The 25,437-nt window shown below is 35.1% G+C and overlaps 1 protein-coding gene across 27 annotated transcripts in view; it reads left to right on the top strand.

Moving 5' to 3' along the window:
* The window catches only part of LOC307061171 (regulating synaptic membrane exocytosis protein 1), a gene marked incomplete at both ends in the record, with an annotated part of 210,275 nt that overhangs the window by 94,164 nt on the left and 90,674 nt on the right, over nucleotides 1-25,437 (top strand). For 13 of the 27 annotated variants that reach the window (XM_079716187.1, XM_079716186.1, XM_079716203.1 and 10 more), the window contains 2 exons: nucleotides 16,028-16,140; nucleotides 22,050-22,198. The exons of 10 other annotated variants lie outside the window; for them this stretch is intronic. In XM_079716187.1, coding sequence (XP_079572313.1) covers nucleotides 16,028-16,140; nucleotides 22,050-22,198 — 262 coding nt within the window. Of the gene's footprint in view, nucleotides 1-3,304; nucleotides 3,335-16,027; nucleotides 16,141-22,049; nucleotides 22,199-25,437 lie in introns of all 27 variants that reach the window. 4 more of the 27 variants (XM_079716181.1, XM_079716205.1, XM_079716204.1 and 1 more) reach the window with 1 other exon arrangement.

The following is a 25,437-nucleotide window of genomic DNA, read 5'->3' as shown; positions in this document are numbered from 1 at the left end:
AAGAGGATTTAAATACCAGGTTAAAAGAGTCACTGTTTTCTTCATGTGACCAAGGTGCTATCCCATTTCTCAGTAAGTGAAATGATTTGTTATCGGCAAATGTTATCACATAAGTATTACCAGAGATTTGTTAAGCAGTTTACTGAAATACTGTTTAATTTGGGGTTGTAATATGAACGCAGTGGACTTCTATTTAAAACATGCATTGAAACTCTTCGTCCCTATGAAACAACTGAAAGGTTAACATTTTGCATACTTTTCTCAAGTGTTTGTTGTTTCTGATGTAAAACTTGTTTATTTCCTTCTGTACTGAGGGTGCTGGGTATGTGTTTTACTCACTCAAAGAGCATTACTGAATGTATCACCGAAGTGTTAGTGGTCTAAGAAGATAAATACATTGTTTCAAAAACTGATCAGGCAGAGTTTGTACACAGAGTACTTGGTTATAGAAAAATTAGTGTAGATTTGATAAGTATCAGCATATTGACACAAAAATGCTGCTACAATAAATTCTGGATTTGTATTATTTTTTTAAAATCATATATCCTGTTGCTATATCATACTTTAGTATTCAGGGTCATTATAAGGGCATTCATTTAGTTAATCAGGAAAATATGAGGCTGACTTTCTTTTCTGAAATAACAATTAATCCTTTGGAATTCTCAGTTCATGTGTTTAACAAACTTTCTCTTATCTGGGAACATTTTGAGAAGATCATTCATAATTAATGTTATTAAGACTGTAATTAGCAGTAGCCTAGATGAAATTGTTTTCAAATTTATTTTTTAAAATGTGGTGTTTATTTAAATTATCCATTCATGAACTCCTGTTGCACAACTAAAAGAACTACAGGTTCTAGTGTTCAGCTACAAACTCAGTGTTACTGACCATAGTGTGCTAAAGATTGATATCCAAAAAGTCATTTGTTTCTAAAATTCTTTGCATTTCCTCCAGTTGCTAAAACACTTCTGGTTCAAAAGTATATAACGGTACTGCATATAACGCTCATATAGTGAGATTATAGTTTTATTATTCTGTAGAAATAAGAATTGCTTCTACAAAGTCAGATGGATTGTATGCTGGACTTTGGTTTTTATAAAAGCTCATGTTCTGTTGTTGCTATCAGTCAACATTACTGTTTATGATATTCGTATTCACAGTTGTCTTTCAGAGAAATCACCAATTTGTAAAGGTTGAATTGAGGTGGGAAGAAAGGAGTGACTGAGGATGAAATTGGTGGAGTTATTTTGATAGTTAATATCACAAGTACATTCCTAAACACTTGCTACTTGAGGTTTCTGAAGTTTATCATCTTAAGAGTCATATAGATACAACCTTTAAAAAATATGACAACAATCATGTATTATTGTCACTATGTATTCTTCTATAATTAAAATGGATCTGGTTTACTGTATGATAATACTATGTGCTTTGGGGTGTTTGGTAAATGATGATACTGTCCTCCTTCATCTTATTATGGATCTATTTCAAGCTGAACAGTTTACATGACATCTTTGTGTGTCCTGGAATATGTTTTTAAAAGTAAACTTCTAATTTGATTCATGGATTAGACAGAATTTAGCTGTCTAATCCACTTGAGATGGATTTCATTGATGTTCTTAAGGCTGTGGAATCATGTCATGTTTTTCTTTCCATATTATATGTTAAAATTTACTTCTGTCTGCCATGAAGACTGATGCAGAATGCAGTTTATTTGCAATCAATGAAAGTTCTACCACACTTGACTTCTTTTCAGTTTTCTTTTATGTATATTTGTGGTTTTTTTTTTTTAACAAAGGGTAATTTTCTTTTTTAAAAAAGATAGCTGAGTTGATAAGCAGCTGTTGGTTAGGAGCAAATATTTCAAATGGTTTAGATTCCTGAATAGTGATACAACTTCCTGATGAACTTATAAAATAATTTTATTCATACACAGTTTCTGGTTACAATTATCTACCTTATTTTGTTTAGGATCCATAGATTGTTTGGATGCTTCTTGTTTTTCGTTTTTTTTCTTGTAATTCAATTTTACTACTCTCTCCTTGTGCGATAAAACAATATATATTATTTTAAAAGCTAACATATAATTAGAAAAGATACATTTACTTAATTTTTGAAAAAGTATTTTAAAGTTTCTTTTAAAAATTAGTAATGCTAGCCTATTTGCTACATAGAATCTGATTATGTTGAAGTATAGTTAAGGAAAAAGTAGAGGTGTGATTACAATGCAGATTTTGAGATAAAGTCGCTAAGAAGTAGCCTTAAAATTTAGGTAACTCAAATGGTATGTGATCATTGAGAACAAAGACTTTCAGGAAATTCCTCTGCGTATGTTCCAATGTTGTATTACAATGTAGCCCTTAGGTAGAGTGAGACTGAAGTCAACATAATTGGTTGCATAAAAATGTATGGTTTTCTGAAACCAACCAAGTGATTTTTGTGTGTGTGTGCAACCTAGTTGTCTTTTTTAAGAAGACGTATTTAAAGATCATTCATAAACTATAAACTAACACTTGATGTGCCAGTTATGTTTTATGTATTCTGTTATTAATTCTGCTACCTAGAACTAATGGAACTCCCCTTCAAAATATCTAGATAGGCCATTATTTCTCAGTAAATGGTGCACCAACAAGGAGGCAGAGAAAGGCTTAAGAAATGTCTGAGAAATACTGTCTGCAAGGAACAATTTCACTTTGAGATATTTTAATATAATTACAGTAATTTGAGAAGGAAGAAAGGATTACTTAAATTAAAATATATTTTTTTCCAGGTGGAAAATGTTCCAGAATATTTTCCACAGTGAAGAGAAAATGCCTACTATCTAGCAAAAAATTGAATTTTTTTTTATTATATGCTTTTTCAAATTATCTGAAATGCTATCATTTTTGAAATGAAAATGTTAGTTATGAATGTTAAATATGCTTTTAAGTACATTTACAATAAAAAGTCACAATGGATTAAGGTTAAAATGTCTTAGTAAAGTGAGTGCTGTAATGCTTTGCAATTCTTCAAAGGCAAGAAAAAAATAACACAAAATATACTTTTCAATTGCCAAGTATACAATATTAATTTCCCAATGTTTCTGATTTTATTTCAAATCTTTAAATTGTTTCATTCATTCTTTCTTTGATTGATTTTAGTACCATATTTGAGATTTCCTCATGGTTTCTCATTGCAATTTACCATGTCACATTATATGTTATGTATTCACGCCATTGTGTTGATTCACATTTCCATGTCTAACTATAAATTTGCTGATTTCTTTCTTTTGTTTCCATCATTATGTGCATTTAATTCATTGAAGAACAAGAAAAATATAACTCATCCACAAAAGGTAAATATTAATGTAACTTTTTTAACAACTTAATATTGTTCCTTTTCTCTCATAGTATATGAGTTATATAACTGTATTTATTGAAATAATGAGCCAAACTATTTAACAGATAGCTTTTGCCATGCAGTGATTTGGTAGGGCATTTGGTATTAACCGTTTTGTATTGTGAGCAGTTCACATCAAAGAGGAGAAGATTAAAATTAAGAGTATTTTTGCTTCAAAATGTATTTATTCACACTGACAACTAGAAAATGATTCTCTTTGGAAAAGAATAGCATATTTATAATATGTTTTTGTTTATTTGCATTCCCCTGCTCTCATAGATAAAGGGTTTAAGTCTTACATTCTGTGGTGCAAAGGAATAGAAAATCCCTGGGTTTTCCTTCTAAATAGCAGTAACCTTATGGCATATTTGGCCCGCTGCAGTCATGCATCTGGGAAGTAGCTGCCGGGATGCTACTCCTCTTGGCCTCAGAAGGGTTAGAACACCCATCAGTTCTTTCTTCCTGAGGGACACAGGAGGGAAACCGTTCAGCCTGCTGTGTCGGCACGTTGCTGACCTGCCTTGTGATCCTTTGGATCACATTTGATGTTTGATCTTTGGACTTGAGTCCCACGTAGATGCAGACCTCCTCCGACTGTCTTGGGCCACCCTATTTGGTGTTACTGTTGGCTTGATACTTAAATATTTGAATATGAGTTTTCAGCTTAATGAAATAATATTAACAATATTAAAAAGTTATATAATGCTGCATAATTTAATAAAAGTATTTACCCAATATTTATAGATTCATGATTGAATTAATTTGTTGTCCATAGTAACCCTCAAAGTTAGTCCCGAGAGGACCATCATCCTTATTTTATGAAAGGTAAAACTCAGATTGAGAGAGATTAAGAGACTTACCCATTCATACTGGTGATGTGACCTAGACTGCAAGCCCAGGTCTCTTACTTTGGACTTCTTTCCTCTATACTTTAGTGCATCCTATTTTAATAGGCGCAAATCCCAAACATATATCCCTAACTCCGAGTAGACTGAGGTGTGTGTTATGTCTCTCAGTGTCATAGATTGAAAGTGGGAGATAATATTCAATTACTTATATCAGTTTGAATTTATAAAAATATATTTATATTCTGGCACATAATACATATTCTGGCACATAACACATATTCTGGCAAAGTGTCTGACATACTAGGCAATAAATAGATATTAATAAAAATAAAATGTTATTCAGTGAGATCAAGATGCTTTGGTCCCTAGGTTTTACATAGATTTCTGGCTATCTTGCATTTTTAATTCAGGTATCAGAAACACAAATTTAGGTTAAGTAGTACAAAAATGGCCAATACATTGGTACTTATATTCAGAAGAATTTATTTAGATTTGCAAGATAAATTTTAGTTTGCTAAAAGCATTAAATTTTATGTTGGAGATGGGTCATGACCTCATTCATTTAGCCAAAAGGAAGAAAAATGTAATAATTCTTCATCTGGAGAGCTCTTCCTTCTATATTATTACTAGCCAAAAGCTATAATTTGCTAATCAAAACAAAACAAAATTCATGGGTTGTAGAACCTCAGGTGTATGAAGTGTGCCCCTTTACAGCCTCACTACACAGCGCAGCAGGTTGTTGCATTTTAACAAGGTCACTGTGTCCTGGCTGAGATGTGTCATCACTGTACCAAGTCTGCCTTGGACACAGGGTGTGGATAAGCTTCACGGAATGCACCCCAGGCCTGAAAACCACCAAAGAGGCACATCCCCAAATGCCGCTGGGAAGGCAGAGAGCAGCCCAGGATGCTGTACCTCCCCCTTGGGACTTAAGGGAGCACAGCTTAGCATGAAAAGCTTGGGAAGCCAGGAAAAGACAGAAGCAAATTCAAAAGATTTCTTTAGAGTCAAATTTTAGACTCACCTGCCCCATAGGAAAGAAAACGTTTTGTTTTGCATAGAAACCCTGCTGCTGTGAGCTGATCTTTTCTGGGGTCGCTCATATTGGAGAATTGAGTTATCTTGAGTGCTCCCTGGGTGATGGGGCCTGGCCCAGCCATGCTGAGCTAACTGCACAGGCCACCAACCCCTAGGGAGAGTTGCTTTTTTTTTTTTTTTTTTTTTTTTTTTTTTTTTGCGGTACGTGGGCCTCTCACTGTTGTGGCCTCTCCCGTTGCGGAGCACAGGCTCCGGACGCGCAGGCTCAGCGGCCATGGCTCACGGGCCCAGCCACTCCGCGGCATGTGGGATCTTCCCGGACCGGGGCACGAACCCGTGTCCCCTGCATCGGCAGGCGGACTCTCAACCACTGCGCCACCAGGGAAGCCCATAACATTCTGTTTTTTGGGGGTTTTTTTTTTTGTTTTTTGTTTTTGTTTGTTTGTTTGTTTTTTGCAGCACGTGGGCCTCTCACTGTTGTGGCCTCTCCCGTTGCGGAGCACAGGCTCTGGACGTGCAGGCTCAGCAGCCACGGCTCACAGGCCCAGCCGCTCCGCGGCATGTGGGATCTTCCCGGACTGGGGCACGAGCCCGTGTCCCCTGCATCGGCAGGCGGACTCTCAACCACTGCGCCACCAGGGAAGCCCGAGAGTTGCTTTTTGATGAATTGAAGACGAACTTGTAAGATGTTCCCAGTTCGCTGAGGATTACGAGGTTTCACAAGATGCAAGATTTTCAGTGTTAAAACCAGGACAGCTCTGGGCGAACTGGGAAATTTGGTCACCCTTACTGCAGGGAACCACTATATAATGGTACAGCATATTTTGCAAAGCACTTCCAGAGAGGTATAAAATACCATGAACATTTTTAACGGTAGATAGAATTTATCGGGCACTTCCTCTATGTCAGTGACTTGACTGAGCGTGTCATGTATTCATCTCATATTTGTACAACACCCTGAGACATAACTATTCATATCCTCATTTGCCAACTGAGGAAGCTGAAGCTTAGAGAGATGCAAAACCTGGCCCTGTGTCAGTCTTCATTTGAGAAGTGGTAGGACAGGGAACTGGGCTCGAGCCTCACTCCAGAGACCTCGTTCTCAACCTCTCTGATAGGCAGCCTCTCCCACATTTGGCATTGACCGAGCACCCACTTGCATCAATACCACGTAATTACGGTAATAACCTGGGCACAGCCCTAAGGAAGGTGTGATGACTCCTTTTATAGAAAGAGGGCACAGGGGTTACGAGGTTGCTCACAGTAGCAAAGCTGCTATAGGACAGAGCTGGACAGTGACCCCATGGCCTATGTTCTGTCCACTGCCTCATGTCACTGTCACATCTTCCACTCACAGCACCGGGAGGCCATCTTAGGGGCCCAACCTCCCCCAGTGACCTGATTTTGGGCCGCGCATCTAAATCTTCCAGTCCCTGGCTTGCTCTTCAGATGAAGCTTGCACCTTGAGAACAGGAAGCCAGTGTATTTGGACAAAGATAACACAAATTTTGGGCTGAAAAGTTAACTGAGGAAATAGAAATGTTCCTAGCAGGTTATTTACCTTTTACCTCCCCCTTTTATGTTGGAAACTAATAGACCCTATCTTTTTAGGATTCACAGACTGTTTTATAGGCATATTTTAAATCATTCATTCTAAAAGTAAGCCAATTTTTCCCTCTCTGCTACATTTCTTGGACAGTTTTAAAGAGCCCATGAATGTAGTTTGGGGGCATCGAAATAATGATATAAGAAGATCAAAACAGAACCAGAAATTAAATGACTTCAAGGTGAGAAAAAATATTATTATCATAATAAATTTCTAATTTATATGCCTTTAAGATAGTATTTCTTAAGTGCATTAAATTTTTGCCTTTTGGAGGCAATTTGGAATCATAACAAAACACATTATACTGCCTTTTCTACAAATATGAATTCCCTTAATCATAAAAAATGTGTAATTTACACACACAGAGGATGAAAGGCAGAGTTCAAGTGACTAAACGGTTCAAACAGGAATAAAGAGCAAATAGCATCTGTTGCATTTTGTTTTCCTGTTTTGCTAATAAAATATATAATATTTATTGCAACCAGGTCATTTAAGAATTATCTCTAGTCAGCTGAATTTTTAAGTTTCTATTTTAAAAATGCTCAAATAAATTACCTATATCTTCTTTATGAAATGTTGACGAGAGCAGTTTGAATGTTAAGTCATGCAAAATGTAATTTTTATGGAACTATTAGCATGAAACTTAATTAGGTGTAATTCATATTAAAAAGTAAAAATCATTTTAATAAATTTCTGTTACATTATTTATTGTTTAAGTAGTTGCACACTTAGTAGTATACTATGGTTATGAAACACATTATAGGAAAATATTATAACTTGACTTTTGCCAAAGTAAGTAAAGTAATTTGTATATTCTTTACAGGCAGCATTATTTTAACTGTCATTAAGTAGAAAAGGATTTCAACTTTATTCACATTTTTCTTAGATGCATATTGAGTAGGTGCATATTACCCAGGTGATTGATTTGTTGTTATTGTGTATTAAAATTTCAAGTTCCTTAACCTTCTAGGGCTTTGCTTTTCCTGAACACTTATTATGAATATTCATGAATGTTTACTCATAAATATTTAGAGCTCCATTAGTAAAAGTGTCTAATTGATCCATTTCTCTTTTTGTCACAAACCCATAACTATGGTTGTCATTCTAGCCTTCCCTTTAAACTTTAGGGACGTAGTAAAGTGACCCATGTAAAACAGTTCCAAATTCTTGGCTTTGACCCTTTTTTTCCATTCTGCTGATTCAAATGTGAATATTTATAATAGTAGTAAAGACTTTTAAAACTTCAAAGTATTTAACACTTAAATCAACCAATGGTCAAATTGTCAGATATGACCCCTTGAGGGAGAACATCATTGTGCCTTCCTCCCTGGGGTCTGTGGGTCATGCAGGAGAGGATGCTGAGAAAAGGCTGATGTCTAGCTATGAATAGACCCTTTGATTTTTCTCCTCTAAAGCTGTACATTTCCCTAAATATCTTACTTTTTTTTTTGCAAACTTTAAAATTTGTAAACACTTTTTACAGAAAAGAAGGGAAGAGACATTGAATTTAGTAGTTATGCCACATTGAGCCTTTCAAGATAGATTCTGTTGCCATCAGTATAATGGGAATAATGAAAAATGATGGATAAACATATTAAAGATACAGGGGATAAACAACATGACCCCTTGGGGAGCGAGTCTGTTATTCCCCAAGAAACCTTAATTCCATGGACTATGCTGCGTACTGAGTGTGTTCTAAGCAGTGCCTCGTAAGGAGGACAGTGCTCCCTTTCAAGACGGAAATACATTTAAAAACTGTTTACTACATCTGTAACTCTTTCTGCTTTGTAGATAAGTTCATTTGTACCCTTTTTTTAGATTCTACATATAAGCGTTATCATGTGACATTTGACTTTCTCTGTCTGACTACTCAGTATGACAATCTCTAGGTCCATCCATGTTGCTGCATATGGCATTATTTCAGGGAGGGATAAAGTAGGAGAGTGGGATTGACATATACAAACTACTATATGTAAGATAACTAACAAAGACCTACTGTATAGCACAGGGAACTCTACTCAATACTCTGTAATGGCCTACATAGGAAAAGAATCTAAAAAAAAGTGGATATACATATATGTATAACTGATTCACTTTGCTGTACACTTGAAACTAACACAACATTGTAAATACTCCAATAAAAATTCTAAAAAATGAATCAAAACAAAAATAAAAGCAAGAGGTATGAGACTGAAAAAAATCATGTGCCTAAAACCAGAGAGATGTTACAATGTAGATTTAAACAGAAAAATTTTTAAGCCAATTTTTAATGCCTCTGTTCTGTTTAGAAACACCATGAGCAAAAGTTTTGTTTTAAAAGACATTTTGTTCAAAGACATGATATAGGAAAATAATAAATAGAACAAAACATAAAACTCTTTAAAAATAAAAATTTAAAAAGATAAAAAGCTGTTTAACTCTGTGTAACACAGATTTTCATCTGACATCCTTACCTGTCCAGTATCTGATTAATATTTTCAGTGTTACTCTGGGACTTGGCAGCTTTGACACTGAAAGTGAGATCTGGGTCTGGAAATCCTGAGCTTTGTTTTAGGTAGTTGAGTGAAAATCAGCTAAAACAAGAGACAGCCTTGGGGTTTGGGCTGCAGCGAGATTTGAGTGATGATACAGACAAATTACCTATTTCCCCTATGTCAATATTCCATTTCAATTATCTATACTAAAACACAGGCTGTTTTCTTTAAAAATCCTTAAAGGCAGTGTGGTTTTTCACTTACTTGTTGTGTTTTATGTTTCTCATACTGAATAGATGTTATATTTTATTCTATTGTTTATGTAACTGTAGCATAATCCTTAACATTCAAGAGAATCATACAAGGGTGCAAGGGAAACAGTTTTGCACATTTCTACCCTTGCAAATTGAAATGCATTTTATTCTAGGAAAATGACCCATTTCTGGCATTTCTGTATAGTCAAAATATTTTAAACATTTAATCTTTATTTATACATACTGTATATGTCAGGGGAAAGGAGGTGGTGTGTAAGTATTCTATCAAAGTTGCTTATTATACTCATATGACTCCAAAGATAAGGATGAACATGAAAGGACTACATTATCTTTTAACTGGAAAAAAAAAAGATAGAAAATAACAAAATATAACCAGTAAATTTTTCCCCTTAACTTCCATGATTTTGGTAAATAGGCAAATAAAAAAAAAAGTAAAAATGCTGGAAATTAGTTAATTGAGCAAGAGAGTAAGTCAGTGTAGTTTTCCATTTTTTGAAAATGTGAAAAAAAATCAATACCCTATTAAAATAATACAGAGTCATAGACTACAACAGAGGGAAGTTACACTAAATTACTTTCTCTTCCCTTTACAAATGAAAACTCCGTAATGGACAGATTTCAGGACTGATCAAGGCCACGGTGATGGATGCTGATGCCACTAAGGTTGTCATCTCTGCCGAATCTTTCCCAGTCCTGATTTCCGACCATTTTACTCCATTGCTTCCAGATATATGGAAAATGTTCACACATCTTAACAATTTGTATTCCTCTAAAGTCTAGAAAGCTGTGTGTAGAGACTAGCATTGCAGTCTTGAATTTTCAAATATAAAACCATCTTTCTTTCTCTTCAGGCTGCGTATAGCTTATAATGATTACAGATTCAGTCAGCTAAATTTTTTCATCTTTTATTACTTTATAATTTTCACGTTTCCTATTATATTGTTTCTTGTATTTGAGTGCCCACTAGTACTGATTTTTGACAATAGAATGCTTTGGAGAAGGGGTTTTTTCAGTGCTGTCAGTAACTGAGACATTGCCAGTGCCTCCTCCATCTGTTTCATTCTACCTGACAGCTTTCAGGTGTGTGGTCATTTATCATCGCTCTTTCTGAGACACGCAGTGGACCAAGGTTGGGGCTTGACTGTCGCCAAACTCGCATTGTATCAGTAACAGCAAGGAAGCAGAGGCATTAAGTTTTCTATCATAAAGTGTGATAGCACTTTGTAGTTAACTAGATGAGCTTAGTTATCCTGTGCAAATGTTATCATGTTTCACCTTTGACACATGAACTATCTAACCTTGTTAGAAAATAAAATACTCATAATCTTTTTACTTCAATATATTTAATAATATAGAAAATTTCATTATTCCTATTCTCTTTCACACTGTTTCACCTGGAATACTTGAAAATAAAGGCTTAACAATATATTACATGGATTATCTTTTTTGCATATAAACACAAGCATTTGAAATTTCAACTTCATGTTAATTTCTAGATGCATAGGGAGAAATGTGAAAGATTTAAAGACTTTGAAGAGCAGAACATATATATTTATTGTACTTAAATATTGTAAATAATTGTATTTATATAATTGTAAATTTGTGAATAAACTTAAACTGCATTTATGAAAATTTAATTTTTAACATAATTATCAAATTACACAGGACCATAATATCCACAATATTTTAAAGCAAGTCATGAATGTCTGCTAAGTCAAAGGATTTTCCCAGAAAATCACATTTCTCTTTGGAAAAGGTGGTACTACAGAAATTTTTCAGTGGTGGGTTAAGGAAGATTTATTAATGATTCTTAAGCTTTCTTTTTTTTTTTTTAAAGTCACAGGCCTCTTTAATAATCTTATGAAAGGGGTAGATCTAGGAAAATGCACATAGACACAAACACAATATTTGCAAATGACTTCAGCTTCTTCAGTTTCACCAAAGATCATCTATAATACTAGAATTCATAGCAAAACATGGGGCATGGAAAGAGAAGTAATTATTTTAATGTCTTTATTTTTAATAATATCTAAGACTTTCCATTAGAAAACTCTAATAAATCACTTTTTAAATTGTATTTACTTTTCTCACCTTGCATGCTGCAATCAGTTATTCTCGTTGAGTTTAGAAGACAAGAAATTATTTCATAAGTATTGTTTTAGCTTAACCTCTAAAAAAAGTTCTAGTTTTATACTTTCTTAATTGTAATGTTGAGCTGATATTTGATATATGTACATTCATTGGATAAAAATACCAGAGTTTAAAAATAACAGTGGATATAGAGTAAAGTTGATCTAAAGAAAACAGATGAAGTTCAATAAATATTTTTTAGGTAAATTAATATTTGCTTTTTAAAAAGCACAATTTATTCAACATCAAACACATCAGTCAGCTTGTAGAAAGCATAGTGAAAAATTCCAGCTTTTAAAAAAAAACTTCTGTATAAAATTACAATGTTAATTACACCGTAGGGGCCAGGAGAAATAACTTATGTTACTATCACTCTATGGGCAATTATAACTGAAATAACTGTACTATATGTAAGCTATATTTTCATTAAAAGACTAAGTGAAATTACATGATAATTATATTTGTCATAGAAAATGAGAGGGGTTATTTCACTCTCTAGTATGTAGCAGTGTTTGAAACTAAAAAAAAAAAAAACCCCAGAAGTCCTCAAATTTAAAATCTTTTTAAAAAGGAATAGTAACTGGCAGTTTAATGATTCTGTTGGTTTCCAATGCTAGCAGTATTCAGAATGCTCCTAAAATGTGAGTTTAATGCTAGGATTTGTGGAAGAATTAGAAAATATTTTATTTCATTTTTTAATTTTGCTATTGGTATTAAAATTGTTAATATAAAATCTTTAAATGATCAGTAATCCTTCTTATCAAATTAAGATATTTGAGCTCTCTGGGCTGTGGTTAATTTTATTTTTAGTGAGATACTTAACAGATAATCATATTCCAAGGATTCCATTAATTTCTAATCATTACCAAATATCTATTATTCTCTCTATAAATCATGTACATTAATAATCATGTCTTCTGGTTCAAACTTGTGATAAATATTCTATTTGAACTCATAAATTTTTCTTACTATTTAGAATGACACACCCATAATCCAGAAATGATGTCAATTTAATCCACAATATACAGTTGAAAAAGAAAATGCAAAATAAGCAAAATCTGTAGAAAAGTTAAAGAACTGCCAAATTAACACTGAAGCCTCTTCATTGATGTTTATGAAAAACAGTTTTACTGAAACATGATCACTTGTATAAACAATTATTTTAGAATACACAGTAATGTACACATAATCAGGAAATAATGAGAAATGTTTTTTTTAAATGTTAATTTTATGTAATTATCTGGCTTTTGCTATGAGTAGGTCAGTGATAAGCTGTTTGCACTTTGCTTCTGATCTTGGGATCCGAGAGCAAGCAGTGAGGACATAACAAACTACACTTTTGCTGGCGAGTCAAGGGGTCTAGTCATGATTTTGAAAAAAAAAACTAATTTGGAGATTTCCTTTCTTTGACAGATTAGAAGATGTCAAATTTCACTTGTTTAGGAACAAAGATAGTACATTAATCGTTTTTGGAAAGTCAAAGCGAAGTCATTTAAAACCATTTTAGGGATTCAGTTTGTTGTTGGTATTTTTTAAAGTTTTTAAGAAACCTGCTACTGCTGCCATTTTCCTTTGGTATGGGCCTTGGTCCTGTCTGTTCTGCCTCTGTTTCCACACCCAGTGAGTTTACTCTGAAAACAGAATGACAGCTGTCACCACCAGCAGGTCTTCTTGAGAGCGATGCAACACAGAGAGCAGCCTTGTCCAAGAGTAAAAAAAAAAAAAAAAAAAAAAAAAAGACCACATTTAATAAAGGGAAAAAAAGAAATGAAACGAGTAAGAAAGAAAGGAAATCTCATTTACCTTTGTAACTTTAGAAAAGCCTTCAGAATTGCTAGTCTGGATGCAGTTGGTTTTAGAAAAGAATAAAAACAAAGTATAACTGAAAGTATCTAGCTTTTGACAAGACAATCTGCCTGGAGAGTCTTCCACGTTCATTAGATGGAAAGCCATCCTTAATTCTTGGAGATGGAAATCGTGGTCTTCTCTAAGGGGCAGCTGGAACCCACAGGTACTTTGCTAATCACACACCGCCTTGAAAATAATCTGAATTCTCTTGCTTAATTTTGTCATGGCTTCTTGGCCACCAGCTGCTCTGTCCTTCAGGCTCACCCAAGGAGTTCAGTGTCCCCATATCTTTCCTTAATAAGCTTTTTTCCCAAGCCCAGGGGAAAAAAAAATAGGATTCATTTCAGTTAGGCTACCACTGTGTTCTTATGGTTTAGTTTTGAGGTTTTCAAGGTAAAGATTTAAAATCAACCATATCATAAGCTAAGTAATTCTATTTAAAGCAATGAGGTGTTGTCCTGGCAAGGTTAAATCACCAGAACTGCTTCAAGCTGCTGCAGGCAGTACCTCTTGGGAAATAATCTTTTCAGTGTCAAGTAACTGACCCCCTAAGACTTACATGATGCTAAACGTAAAGGTCAAAAAGCTATGGGCTAATCAATGTCAAAATTTTATTTAAATTAATATCATTGCTGAGAAGATTAAGCTAACATCATTTACATTTGCTTTTATCACAAATAGAGATTACTTGGAATTGCTTTAAGCTTTAATTGTAGAGTACAGCTGATCACAGTTCATTTGACTTCCTCAAAGCTCGAAGCAGCTGATCCAGGAGGTACCACGTCACAGGCAGATGGCAGAAAGAAGACACATGTACATTTTCTCATTGGGTATACGGCCTTCTATAAATACAGCTCACATTTTTCAATAACTTGTCTCAATTCCTAATTCTCTTGAGTAGCATTTTGCTTTATATTACTTATGACTCCTTATATATTGTCAAGTAATTAATACATTTCTGAACTGCTTTTCTCAAGATCTCTATTGAACCATCCTTTAATCATAAGAGTCATCACTTATGGTCTCAAGTCAACATTTTCAAAGCAAGTGTGCGTGATTGCTTCATCCACATAACTGTCACATTAGGGATTGATAATCGTCTAATTTACTGAATTTAAACAAAGCTAAACATCCAACAGCTTGGTGTGAAAATTACAAGTAAAACATTTACCCACACATTTCACAGCATGTATTTATCTCCTGGGCTATGAGCCTGTATTTGAACACACAGTAAAAGCTACATATTTATTGAATATTTATAATGAGTGTCAGTGTCTTTTATCAGGGATCACAGGCCATGTTTAATCACTGCAATGGAAAAAATGTGTCAACAAGTGTCTTTATAAACTCCTTGTAAGACAGGAAGTCGGCGCTCACCTCAATCAGACGTATCAAAATGTCCACTATCCTTTAAATCACAGGGCCTCTTAGCAGAAGTCCCAGTACATGAATTACAAAACAGTATGGGTTGTGGTCAGATACAGGTGTATATACACAACTTCAAAATAAATTGTAGCACTTGTTTCAGAGATTGGCAAGAGATAAGTTGTGAAACATAAACGTAGGTCTCACAACGCAGGTATACGTACACGACTATATTCTTCGCTCTTCATTTGTAAGAATGTAAAAATTAAAGGCAGGGTTTTAAAGCCAAGCTGCTTGTGATGGATTCTGACTTAAAATAGCTCATCCTTTATTGAAGGCTGTAATTCTTCCCATCTAAACCATCACTCCCGTTACTTAGGAGATGATAAAGGCATAACTGGAATACACATGTTTATTTACAAATTTAAATTAAAGAGCTGAAGTTCTATATCACATTTTCAAAAAGTATGAATTTCATTTATGTTTTCTTCAGAAATAGAAAACGAATCTTTTCTCTTAGCAAGTCCATTTTTAAGAATGGCAAATATTCATGAAAAGCAGCAGGTAGAAATGAAGGATTTAATAAGAATGCCTCAGAAAAGCAGGCGCTCTTCCATTACAAGAGTTTTTAGGTGACTCCTGCAGCTGAGGGTGACACATGGTGTGCATGCATGTAAATAAACACGTGTATCTCTGTGTGATGTGTTCTATCTATATGTACAAGCAACAACCAGTTCATTCAACAGGAAGCATATTTTCACAATTAAATTCGGTTTCACTTAATGACTCATGAATGGAACTGAGATTATTTCATATCCGATAAAGACATAGGACCCTTAGCTTTTGTTACTAACCTTTGTGTCCCCCATTCTGTGTGATTTGAGTCACGTTCCTCTGTAGAGCGACAGTTGCTAGCATTGTATCTTCTGCCTTTTTTTTTGTTAATCGTGTGATTTCGAAATTTTATTTGGTTGAAGTCATATCAAAAGCATTGCAATCTTAAACCATTCGGTTCCTCAGAGGTGCTTCGGTGTTTTAATAGACTCCCGTTGTGTGTTTTTGCAGCAAGCTTAGTAGTGGAGGAGCGAACGAGACAGATGAAAATGAAAGTGCATCGATTTAAGCAGACAACAGGGTCTGGTTCTAGTCGAGAACTTGATCGCGAACAATACTCCAAGGTAAAACCAGTAACCAACCAATAGTTCCCCTGGTAAAAAAGTACATTATGGGTAGCAGGTAGGACCAGTGAGCACCAGGTTATAGGAGAGAGGTTATCCTTCAGGTGATGGTCTTGCATCATAACCTCTCTCCTCTTGATATTTTCACAAGATATAAGTTTAGTAACATATTGTCTATTAACCTGGATTAAATGTTTTATCTAAAAAGAAAATGAAAATACTTGATATTAAAGTCACTTGATGATCGATTGTCGTGGTCAAATTCACATAAATAAGCAAGATATGTGAAGCCATTTTAAGCCATTTTATTGCTTGAATATCACTTAATATTGTATTTGAAATATTAAGATATAGATGTATACTCTTAAATACTATTTGAAGTTGATATTCCTATGGAGATTTCTTAGTGAATGACAGAAATTATGTGATGTGAGATTTCTTATTGATCTGTCTTTAGTGAGAAAAATAACTGATTTCAAAGTCTCAGAAACTGAAATCCACACAATTTCAAGTGAATAAAAATTTAATTTATATTTCAATATTATTTTGTATGGATGCAATAAGGAGTTTATAAACTGCTAACTAGCATCTGATCATTTTGATTAAAATGTGCATAGAATTTTATACTTCATGAAGCAATTTTAAATTTATTATCTGGTTTATTTAAAAACATTTTTTTTAGAATACTACAAAAGTGGCAGCAGCCACTACAGGAAAACCCGTGTTTTAATCTGATGTCAAGAATACTTTTGGAAGTAATGACCTTTTTGAAATTCAAAATTAAATAAAACGTTGTTAGCTTGTTATATGAACCTAGAAAAACCTACTCATTTTTAAATATTGGAGGTTGTTCATTATATAGCCAGATATTCAGGGACTAACACAAAAATATGGAGGTGGTGACAAACATCTGATTTGTCACCAGCCCACCACAGAGCCATATGTGCTGGATGCCATCTTATCACTTTATATCTTAGTTTAGTTGCAGAAGGGTTCCAACTGGACAATGTCCATGGTCGCTGTGATTCAGCAGGGCTCAACTCCCAAGGAGTCTGAAACAGTATTTTAAAAAGTAAAATCAGTAAAGAAAAAAAAATCAGTAAGCAAAATATCTTGATGTTGCATAGAGTTGCTGATTCCAGCTCCACATATTTTTCCTCCCGTCTGTTCTTTATGATATTATTACTTCATCTGCTATTTGTCTGTCTTTATGGATATCATCATCATTTTTGCTTGCTTTTACCACAAATGCAGTAAGAATTAGGAAGCAGCATAAGTTAGGTTTTCTTCCTCCACTGTTACATGTTCTTATTTAGAAACGATCTTTAAAGCTGGAAATATTTTCTTGATTTCTTAGCATTATGTCAAAGGATGAGGTCAAATAGAACAGCAGGGATAGGCAGAGCCACTGCAGGAAACAGGAAAGAGATAAATAAAGAATCAGCATAAAAAGACTGAAAGCCTTTTCTGAACTAGGCCTCTCATCATTAATCCATTGATCAAAAAAAAAAAAAAAAAAACTATAAAATGAAGTCCCGTAGAAGTCTAAATCACCACTAACACATATTCATAATGAAATCAAAAGTAGGTTTATCGGGCTTCCCTGGTGGCGCAGTGGTTGAGAGTCCGCCTGCCGATGCAGGGGACGCGGGTTCGTGCCCCGGTCCTGGAAGATCCCACATGCTGTGGAGCGGCTGGGCCCGTGAGCCGTGGCCGCTGAGCCTGCGCGTCTGGAGCCTGTGCTCCGCAATGGGAGAGACCACAACAGTGAGAGGCCCGCGTACTGCAAAAAAAAAAAAAAAAAAAAAAAAAAAAGTAGGTTTATCTTGGTTGGGAGATTCCAAATTCTCTGATGGGTCGAAATTTAGAACTTGAAAATACCTCAAAATGATCTTCAGTTCCAGCTCTCTTATTTACCAGATTCATGAAAACTGAGGTCCCCTCAGAAGAAAGCAGGTGCTTTCCCAACATTAATGAAGCCTTTCTAGGGCGTGGTGAGCCCACCAGCTCCTGATCTGGGGCTTAGATGCCCTTCGTTTCTCTTCTGACATCACTGAAATGTACACATGACTCCAGTTTGATTCAGAGATTCTTCTATGGCTTTTGATTTGCACTCAGTTAAATTATCATATTGTATCATTCCTTCCTTATTTGCACAGACATTCTTTTCCTTTTCCTCTCTTATTGCATTTAAATATTAAAAAACCCATTACTTTCAAATATATTACTATTGCTCTTACTGCATCCATTGATACTACTATATTACATAAATAAAATTATTATAAATTATATTGATAAGTGTGAGATCAAAGATATGGTCTCTTTAAAAACATAAGACTATAGGACAGTAAAAATATATAAGATAACATAACAAATAATTAGCTTATTTTTAATTTTATATGTTAAGTAAAAGGTAAGTACTCTCTGCAATTCTAAGATTCCTAATGCTTACAATAAAATTTTTAAATAGTTTCCAGTAGCAATTCCAGTTAAACCTCTCGCATTTTTTTCTTTCTTAAATTTATCCTTTTACCTCAACCTTTTAACAATTAACTTTACAAAGATCTATTTTTATTTATATAGTTGAGAACCAGTATTTTCATAAATTTAATGTACATTACATTTTGAACTTTATTCCTTTATTGACTTATTTTTAGTGTTTTAATCCATTTGGCATTTTGGATGAAGCAATTCACCTTAGTTGAAATTCTGCCAGATTAGAAATTGGTTAACAGCTTTCAAAATATTTATAACCAAACACCAACAGAACTAGATTTTCTTCAGGGCAAAGAATTACCAGACACATGTAGTATAATTCCTAAGAGGTTTCAAACCTGGCATCTCCTTTAAAGTATTAAATAAACCTAATTCCATCCTGAGTAAGGAATTAGCACTAACTTAGCTTTTGAGAAAACACAAAACTTCGTATCTCTGAAATGTGACACTGTGCTGATTGTTCACTGATGTTAGACAGAGTCGCATGCCTTGGTGATGGAGCAAAATTCATAACTGGAGAGTGAATTTGCATGTAGGCCTCACATTTTAAAGAGCACTTGTGTTTCTGTAACCCAAGAACAGCAAGCAGAATTGTAGATTTTTGTAGGCAGCTGCCAAGAGTTTATTATTACTTATGAAAATAGCAGCCCTGTTATTAGAGCTTCCCCTCACATCAAGGACAAATTTCCCTGCTATGTGATCAGTGTATATTTCTCCTGAGGAGGCTACATTTCTCAAAATATAATTAATGTATTTCTATTAAAATATTTAGTTGTTAAATAGGAAATTTGAAGAATCATGCTTGATGAAAAGTCAAAGTGATTATTTAAACTTTTAACAGATTTTGAAAATAAGTAGATGTAGTAGTATAAAGTGAGTATAAAATCCTTTCCGTTCCTTCAAATAACCAATGTGAAGAAAACTGTGACATGGCATCGGAATGGTGGATTATTCTTTACTCCAGTATAAAAGATTTTTAATATGACAAACAATCTTTTAAAATCCCTTGTTTTATCTCTTGGCTGGAATAGCAAAAGTCTATAGACAAAAAGGAGAGGAAGACATGATTTATAGAAAAGGAGGATTTGTTTAGTTGGAGAAATAATTCAAACACACTCACATGATCTTATGTTATAGTCTACACTGCTTATTATTGGCATTTTACAAATAAGGGGAGAGTTTGTGTTGGGGTCATGCCATGCCAGAAAATCTCTTACAGCTGGGCAAATTTTTATTGTATTAGAAACCAATTCATTCATATTCTCTCATGGACAAGCTATCATTTCAATGTTTGGAGACATTATAATAATCACATAACATATTTACATATTTACTTAGCAAAATAATTATAGGAAATATGTTTGTACCCCAGTAACAGAATTAAATTCAGATTCCACTGTGTGAGCATATTTTTTACACCTATTCTGTAAATAAAAAACAGTTCTTGGGCTTCCCTGGTGGCGCAGTGGTTGAGAGTCCACCTGCCAATGCCGGGGACACGGTCCGGGAAGATCCCACATGCCGCGGAGCGGCTGAGCCTGTGAGCCATGGCCGCTGAGCCTGCACGTCCGGAGCCTGTGCTCTGCAACAGGAGAGGCCACAACAGTGAGAGGCCCGCGTACCACAAAAAAAAAAAAAAAAAAAGCAGTTCTTATTGAAATGAATCCTGTCAGTCAGCACCATGCTATCAGATAGGAAAGAATTTAATGGTAAAACATTATCATGTTACTTTATCATAAATCATATTAATTTTAAATCATACATGAAGTTATATAAGTAGCTCAGTTCTGAACATAATAGCATATATGCATGTCCTTTTGGATTATAATGAAGCATACGGCTTTCAAAAACAGATCATCCAATTATGAAAAAATTCTTTGGAAAGATAATTTTATAGATATTCTATGAATTTGAAATTGTTTTCATGCTTGATCTGAAATTCTTTGCCCAAAACATATACATGAGAGATGAAAAATTAAAACTAACATTTAAATACCTTAGGCCTGAACTACTAGCACTTGAAGAATTATTAAATAAACATGATCCTTTCTCTAGAAGTTTTAAAAAGTATTATTATATAATACTTATTATTATATAATACTTATAATACTTATAGTTCTTTTTGGATATACAGATCTACAATTTAGCATCATTTTATTTAGTACTTGTTAGCAAGACAATTCTTTATACAAATTTTTAGAAATAGAGTGTTTGGATTATTTTAGATATATTAAAACTCATTTGATATGGAACAGAGAGGATGGATGAGTTTTTCTATAAGTTTAGCAAACATTTGATATTTTCACACCTTAGGACATAAATGCAAAATTAAATTGCTTGATAAGAAACTTAAATACCCAATGTTCGGTCATGTGTCCTTTCAGTTATGTGTTCTTTTATTTTATATAAGAAGTTATATTATCTTACCTTCCAGTACTTAGCAATAGAAAATCAAGTATATATTTGTTATTTTAAAGTTGTAGATACTTATATAACCTTACTATTTATTATGATTAAAACACACAGATAAAAATAAAAATATAGACTGAATAAAGCTCTTCACTGTGTGATTCTTTGCAATAAGAGTGAAGTAGAAAAAGAGTAGATTAACTGCTTTGAAACCTTCACAAGTTTTCATCTTTTACCTAATGATATCTAAGACCTCAGGTAATGAATACTAAAGACAAATATAAAGACACATTTAAATATGAGATATAGTGTATCTTGAAATTTTAATAGGAATCCAGTTTTTACTTTCAGCACTTAGTTGATAGTTTAAACCTGAAAATAACTAATTAAGCCATAATAGCAAGAAAGTCAAAGTCCAGTCTTTGCCTCCTTCTCTTTATTGACTTTGGCACAATCCTTCTGCTTTCATGTCAGTGCTTTTTTGCAGAGAGATGTGTTTTTTGGTTACGTTTGAAAGAATGTGATGTCTTAGAATAGGGAGAGTGTGTAGGTAAATCGAATATAAGTTTTAGACTCAAGAAGCACAGACAGATGGAAGCAGTCTACCCCATGGATAGAGTAGAAGGTGAGTAGAATCTGTAGGCAACGATGAAAACCAGGCAAGGGAAGAGGAACTGATGTACTAGAAAAAATAAATAATACAATTCTGAGGTCTTAAGTATGTGCAAATCATTTATTCAATGAATTTTCCACCCAAGCATTGACACTCTTCGTTTTACGCTTCAGTCCTTATAAACCACTTCTTACCATTCGAAGGGGGGCGGTTTGTAATACTGGAACCCATGTATCATGCTAGCGTTTGGGTTCTTTTAGACTCCACACCTATGTTTACGAAAGTGCACTTTTGCTTGATGTGGGCTGAGTAGCCGTTAGCCTCACCATGTGTGTCTCTGTTTGCCAGCCTCCGATGACAGAGCTCACGCTCTTTTGTTTTCCATCCTTAGTATAACGTACATACAGATCAGTACCGAAGCTGCGACAGCGTCTCCGCCAGATCCTCAGACAGTGACGTCAGCGACGTGTCTGCCATCTCCAGGACCAGCAGCACCAGCTTCCTGTCCGAGCAATCTGAGCGGCCCAGGGGCAGGACCAGGTGAGTGGATGCCACTGTGTGTACAAACCGGGTAAAAATGCACCGTGCTTCCTGAGTGTTCTCACTCAAACAGAGTTTAGGTCAAGTAGCAGAAATATTTCATTGAAACTACTGGGACCAGAGTGAGTTCAGCGTTGATTCACTGTTGTGTAACGTTGCCTGGGCTCTTTGGTACTTAGTATAAGATGGGGCTGTAACCAGAGTCATATTTTAGAGATTGCTCTAAAATTCCTTCTAAAGTGATTAAATCCACAAAGCATTCTTTAGTCCAGTGTCAGAAAGCTCTCTCTGTAAAGGGCCCCATAGTAAACATTTCAGGCTCTGCAGGACAATCTCTGTCTCGACGCTCTACATTGACACTGAGGTGCAGAAGCTCTGCAAACAAGTGAACACAGTCCTATTCCAATAAAGTTTTATTTACAGAACAACCGAGAGCCGGCTGCATTTTCCCCTAGGCTGTAGTTTGCTGATCTTGCCTTCAATCACATAGTAGTTGGTCCGCCTTCAGGTGGATGTGACAACAAAATACACACCCCTCTTTTACAGTAGGGGAGTTGTAAGAAGTTTGCATGAAGTTTGTTTAAATCACCGACAGTTATCTTGGTTCTCACAAGGCAAATAACCCTGCTGAAAGGGAAAAGACCTCAGGAATCTGGTGCCATTTTCAGTACAGCAGACTCAGTATGGACCAGGCACATTTTATGTTTGTTCTTAAGTAGTTTCCAGAAGTAGAAGTTTCATTGAAGACATTTTGGGGTTGATGAGAGGACCAAGAAATATAAATGTTCAAAACAGAAGCAACTATCTTCCTAATATTCCAGAAGCCTCTTATGATCTCACATTTTGATGATGTATCCTGAGGCATTCCATCTTCCTGGATTTCTCTGCACCTAGCTCACATGTTGAAGCAAATTGAGACCAATTATCTTACTGTTAATTAACTGTGCCACACTGAGATTCTGCAGGAGCAATTCCGATGGATCAAGATATTAAGAGAATGTTTTATCTCTATTTTGAATATTCTCAGCATCTGGTCCTAATAGGATATTAAGTTCTCTAAAATTTAAGAAAGAATGAAAAGAGTTAAGGAATGTAGCCGTATTGAGCTGCTAGGATAGAGCAGTAAAAATGATTATAATCAATTCCTTTCTATTGAAATATTATTAAGATATTATGTTTCAAAACCTATTCGGTTTAGCAAGAATATTGATAAATAGGGCTTAAACAAAGACTTTTTTCACTTTTAGTCACTAAAAACAATTTACTCAATAATTACAAAACCATAAATCTTGAAGTAATTTTATGTTCACAATAGAGCCACATACCTTGAGTCCTATGCTGTAAAGTATGACTAATGAACAGAATTCATGTTACCAACCAACCGTGAGAGTAATATGTGGGTCCACTGTCATTCTCTTGAAATTTCAGGAGAATAGGTTCTTCAGGGAACATTTGGCTGTATGATTTTCGAGGAAGAAAGCAAAGAACAGAGAAATTTTAGGGGGCTCAACAACAAGGGACTATGATTTTATAGAAAGGAGGAGAAAGAACTTCATGGTAGTGATTGGAGCCAAGGTTACTCTGTGGGAAAATGCTAGTTTATCAGATAACAGTCATTATAACTCGATCATGACAAGAAGCAGAAGATAAAAGATTTTTTGCCTCCTTGATTCATATAACTTTTATCATGTATTGAAGGTGGTGGGGATGGAGTAGACCTCGGAAGGGTGCAAATAAATTTCTTAATGACAAATCCGTTTTCTGAGGGCATTTCCCTGTTTCTGGCTTCCCTTTCCCTTCTCTGTGGTTTAGAGCACATTTGAGCTCAGTTATTTTTATGTAAGTGGATTATGTAAATGCAGTCAGTTAAGCTAATGGCTAAGCAAGTTTTCCCTGAAGCTAATGTGAAGAAGTATTTTCCTGTAGTCCCATACTTTATTTTTTTTTATTTTTTATTTTTTTATTTTTATTTTTTGTGTGTGTGTGTGTGGTACGCGGGCCTCTCACTGCTGTGGCCCCTCCCGTTGTGGAGCACAGGCTCCGGACACGCAGGCTCAGCAGCCATGGCTCACGGGCCCAGCCGCTCCGCGGCATGTGGGATCTTCCCGGATCGGGGCACGAACCCGTGTCCCCTGCATCGGCAGGCGGACTCTCAACCACTGCGCCACCAGAAGCCCCAGTCCCATACTTTACATCAGGGATTCTCTATATGTGGTGCATGTTTGATTTCTTAGAACACTTAGGAGGAACAAAGAGGGTAAGATGAGCTATGGGAGGGGCAGGTCTCCCTTCTTACATCTTTTCATGTATGTTCTTCCCCCGAAATATCTTCACAGGTGCACAGACACACATGTACACCCCCCAACACACACACACACACACACACACAGAGTTACTTTGGGTCCACCATCAGCCCCATGGTAAAAACCTGAGTGGAGGGTTTGTGATGAAAAATAAAAATGACATCAAAAAGTTGCAGGCTCTTCAGCTTTAAATATTCCCATTTCTTATGACACTATGAATAATGATTTTTCTCAATATAGTACTGCTTTGCATTTCTGTTTTTTTTTTTTAGTAACTAACACCTGCATAGGTTTTAAAGTTTTATTTATTCAGGCTCATGGATAAAAGATGAAAAATGTGATCAATATAATAATAGATGTATTTACATTTCATAATAGGTACCAGCAAACTTTTGAGTTCCTATCAAGCGTAAAGGCTATTATTTTCCAAGACTTCATGAAAGTATACTATCTAGGCCGCTATAATCTGTTTAAGAGTTTGAAACCTGTTTTTATATCATGATTCCCTGCACAGCTGACCCTTGAACAATGGTTAGGATAGAATCGGGACTCAAACCCTAGTTCTTTTGATTCCACATATTGTGATCTCTAACTGAACACAAAATTTTCCCCACACTTAGTTAATTTAAAGTTCTATGGAATGAAAATATAAGTACTATATTTATTGAAAAAATCCCCATATAAGCGGATTCATGCAGTTCAAACCCGTGTTGTTCAGGGGTATGTGTCTTCATTCACATCTTCCTGTGACACAGGAAATGTTTTACTATGCATTGCCTTGGATGGGTTTTCATCTGGAAGTCATTAAAAGGATTTAGAAGACACTGTAGCATCCCCTGAAGACACTGCTCAGTACCTAAAAGTCAGCCAAGTGTCCACTGTCCTCCTGAAGGACCATAGGGAGAAACCACTGACTTGATCTTACCCGTATCATAT

This window comes from Hyperoodon ampullatus (assembly GCF_949752795.1).
Source record: "Hyperoodon ampullatus genome assembly, chromosome: 12".
In the NCBI taxonomy this organism is placed as follows: domain Eukaryota; kingdom Metazoa; phylum Chordata; class Mammalia; order Artiodactyla; family Ziphiidae; genus Hyperoodon; species Hyperoodon ampullatus.
Note: the sequence above shows the minus strand (reverse complement) of the source record. Positions and strands in the feature narration are given on the sequence as shown.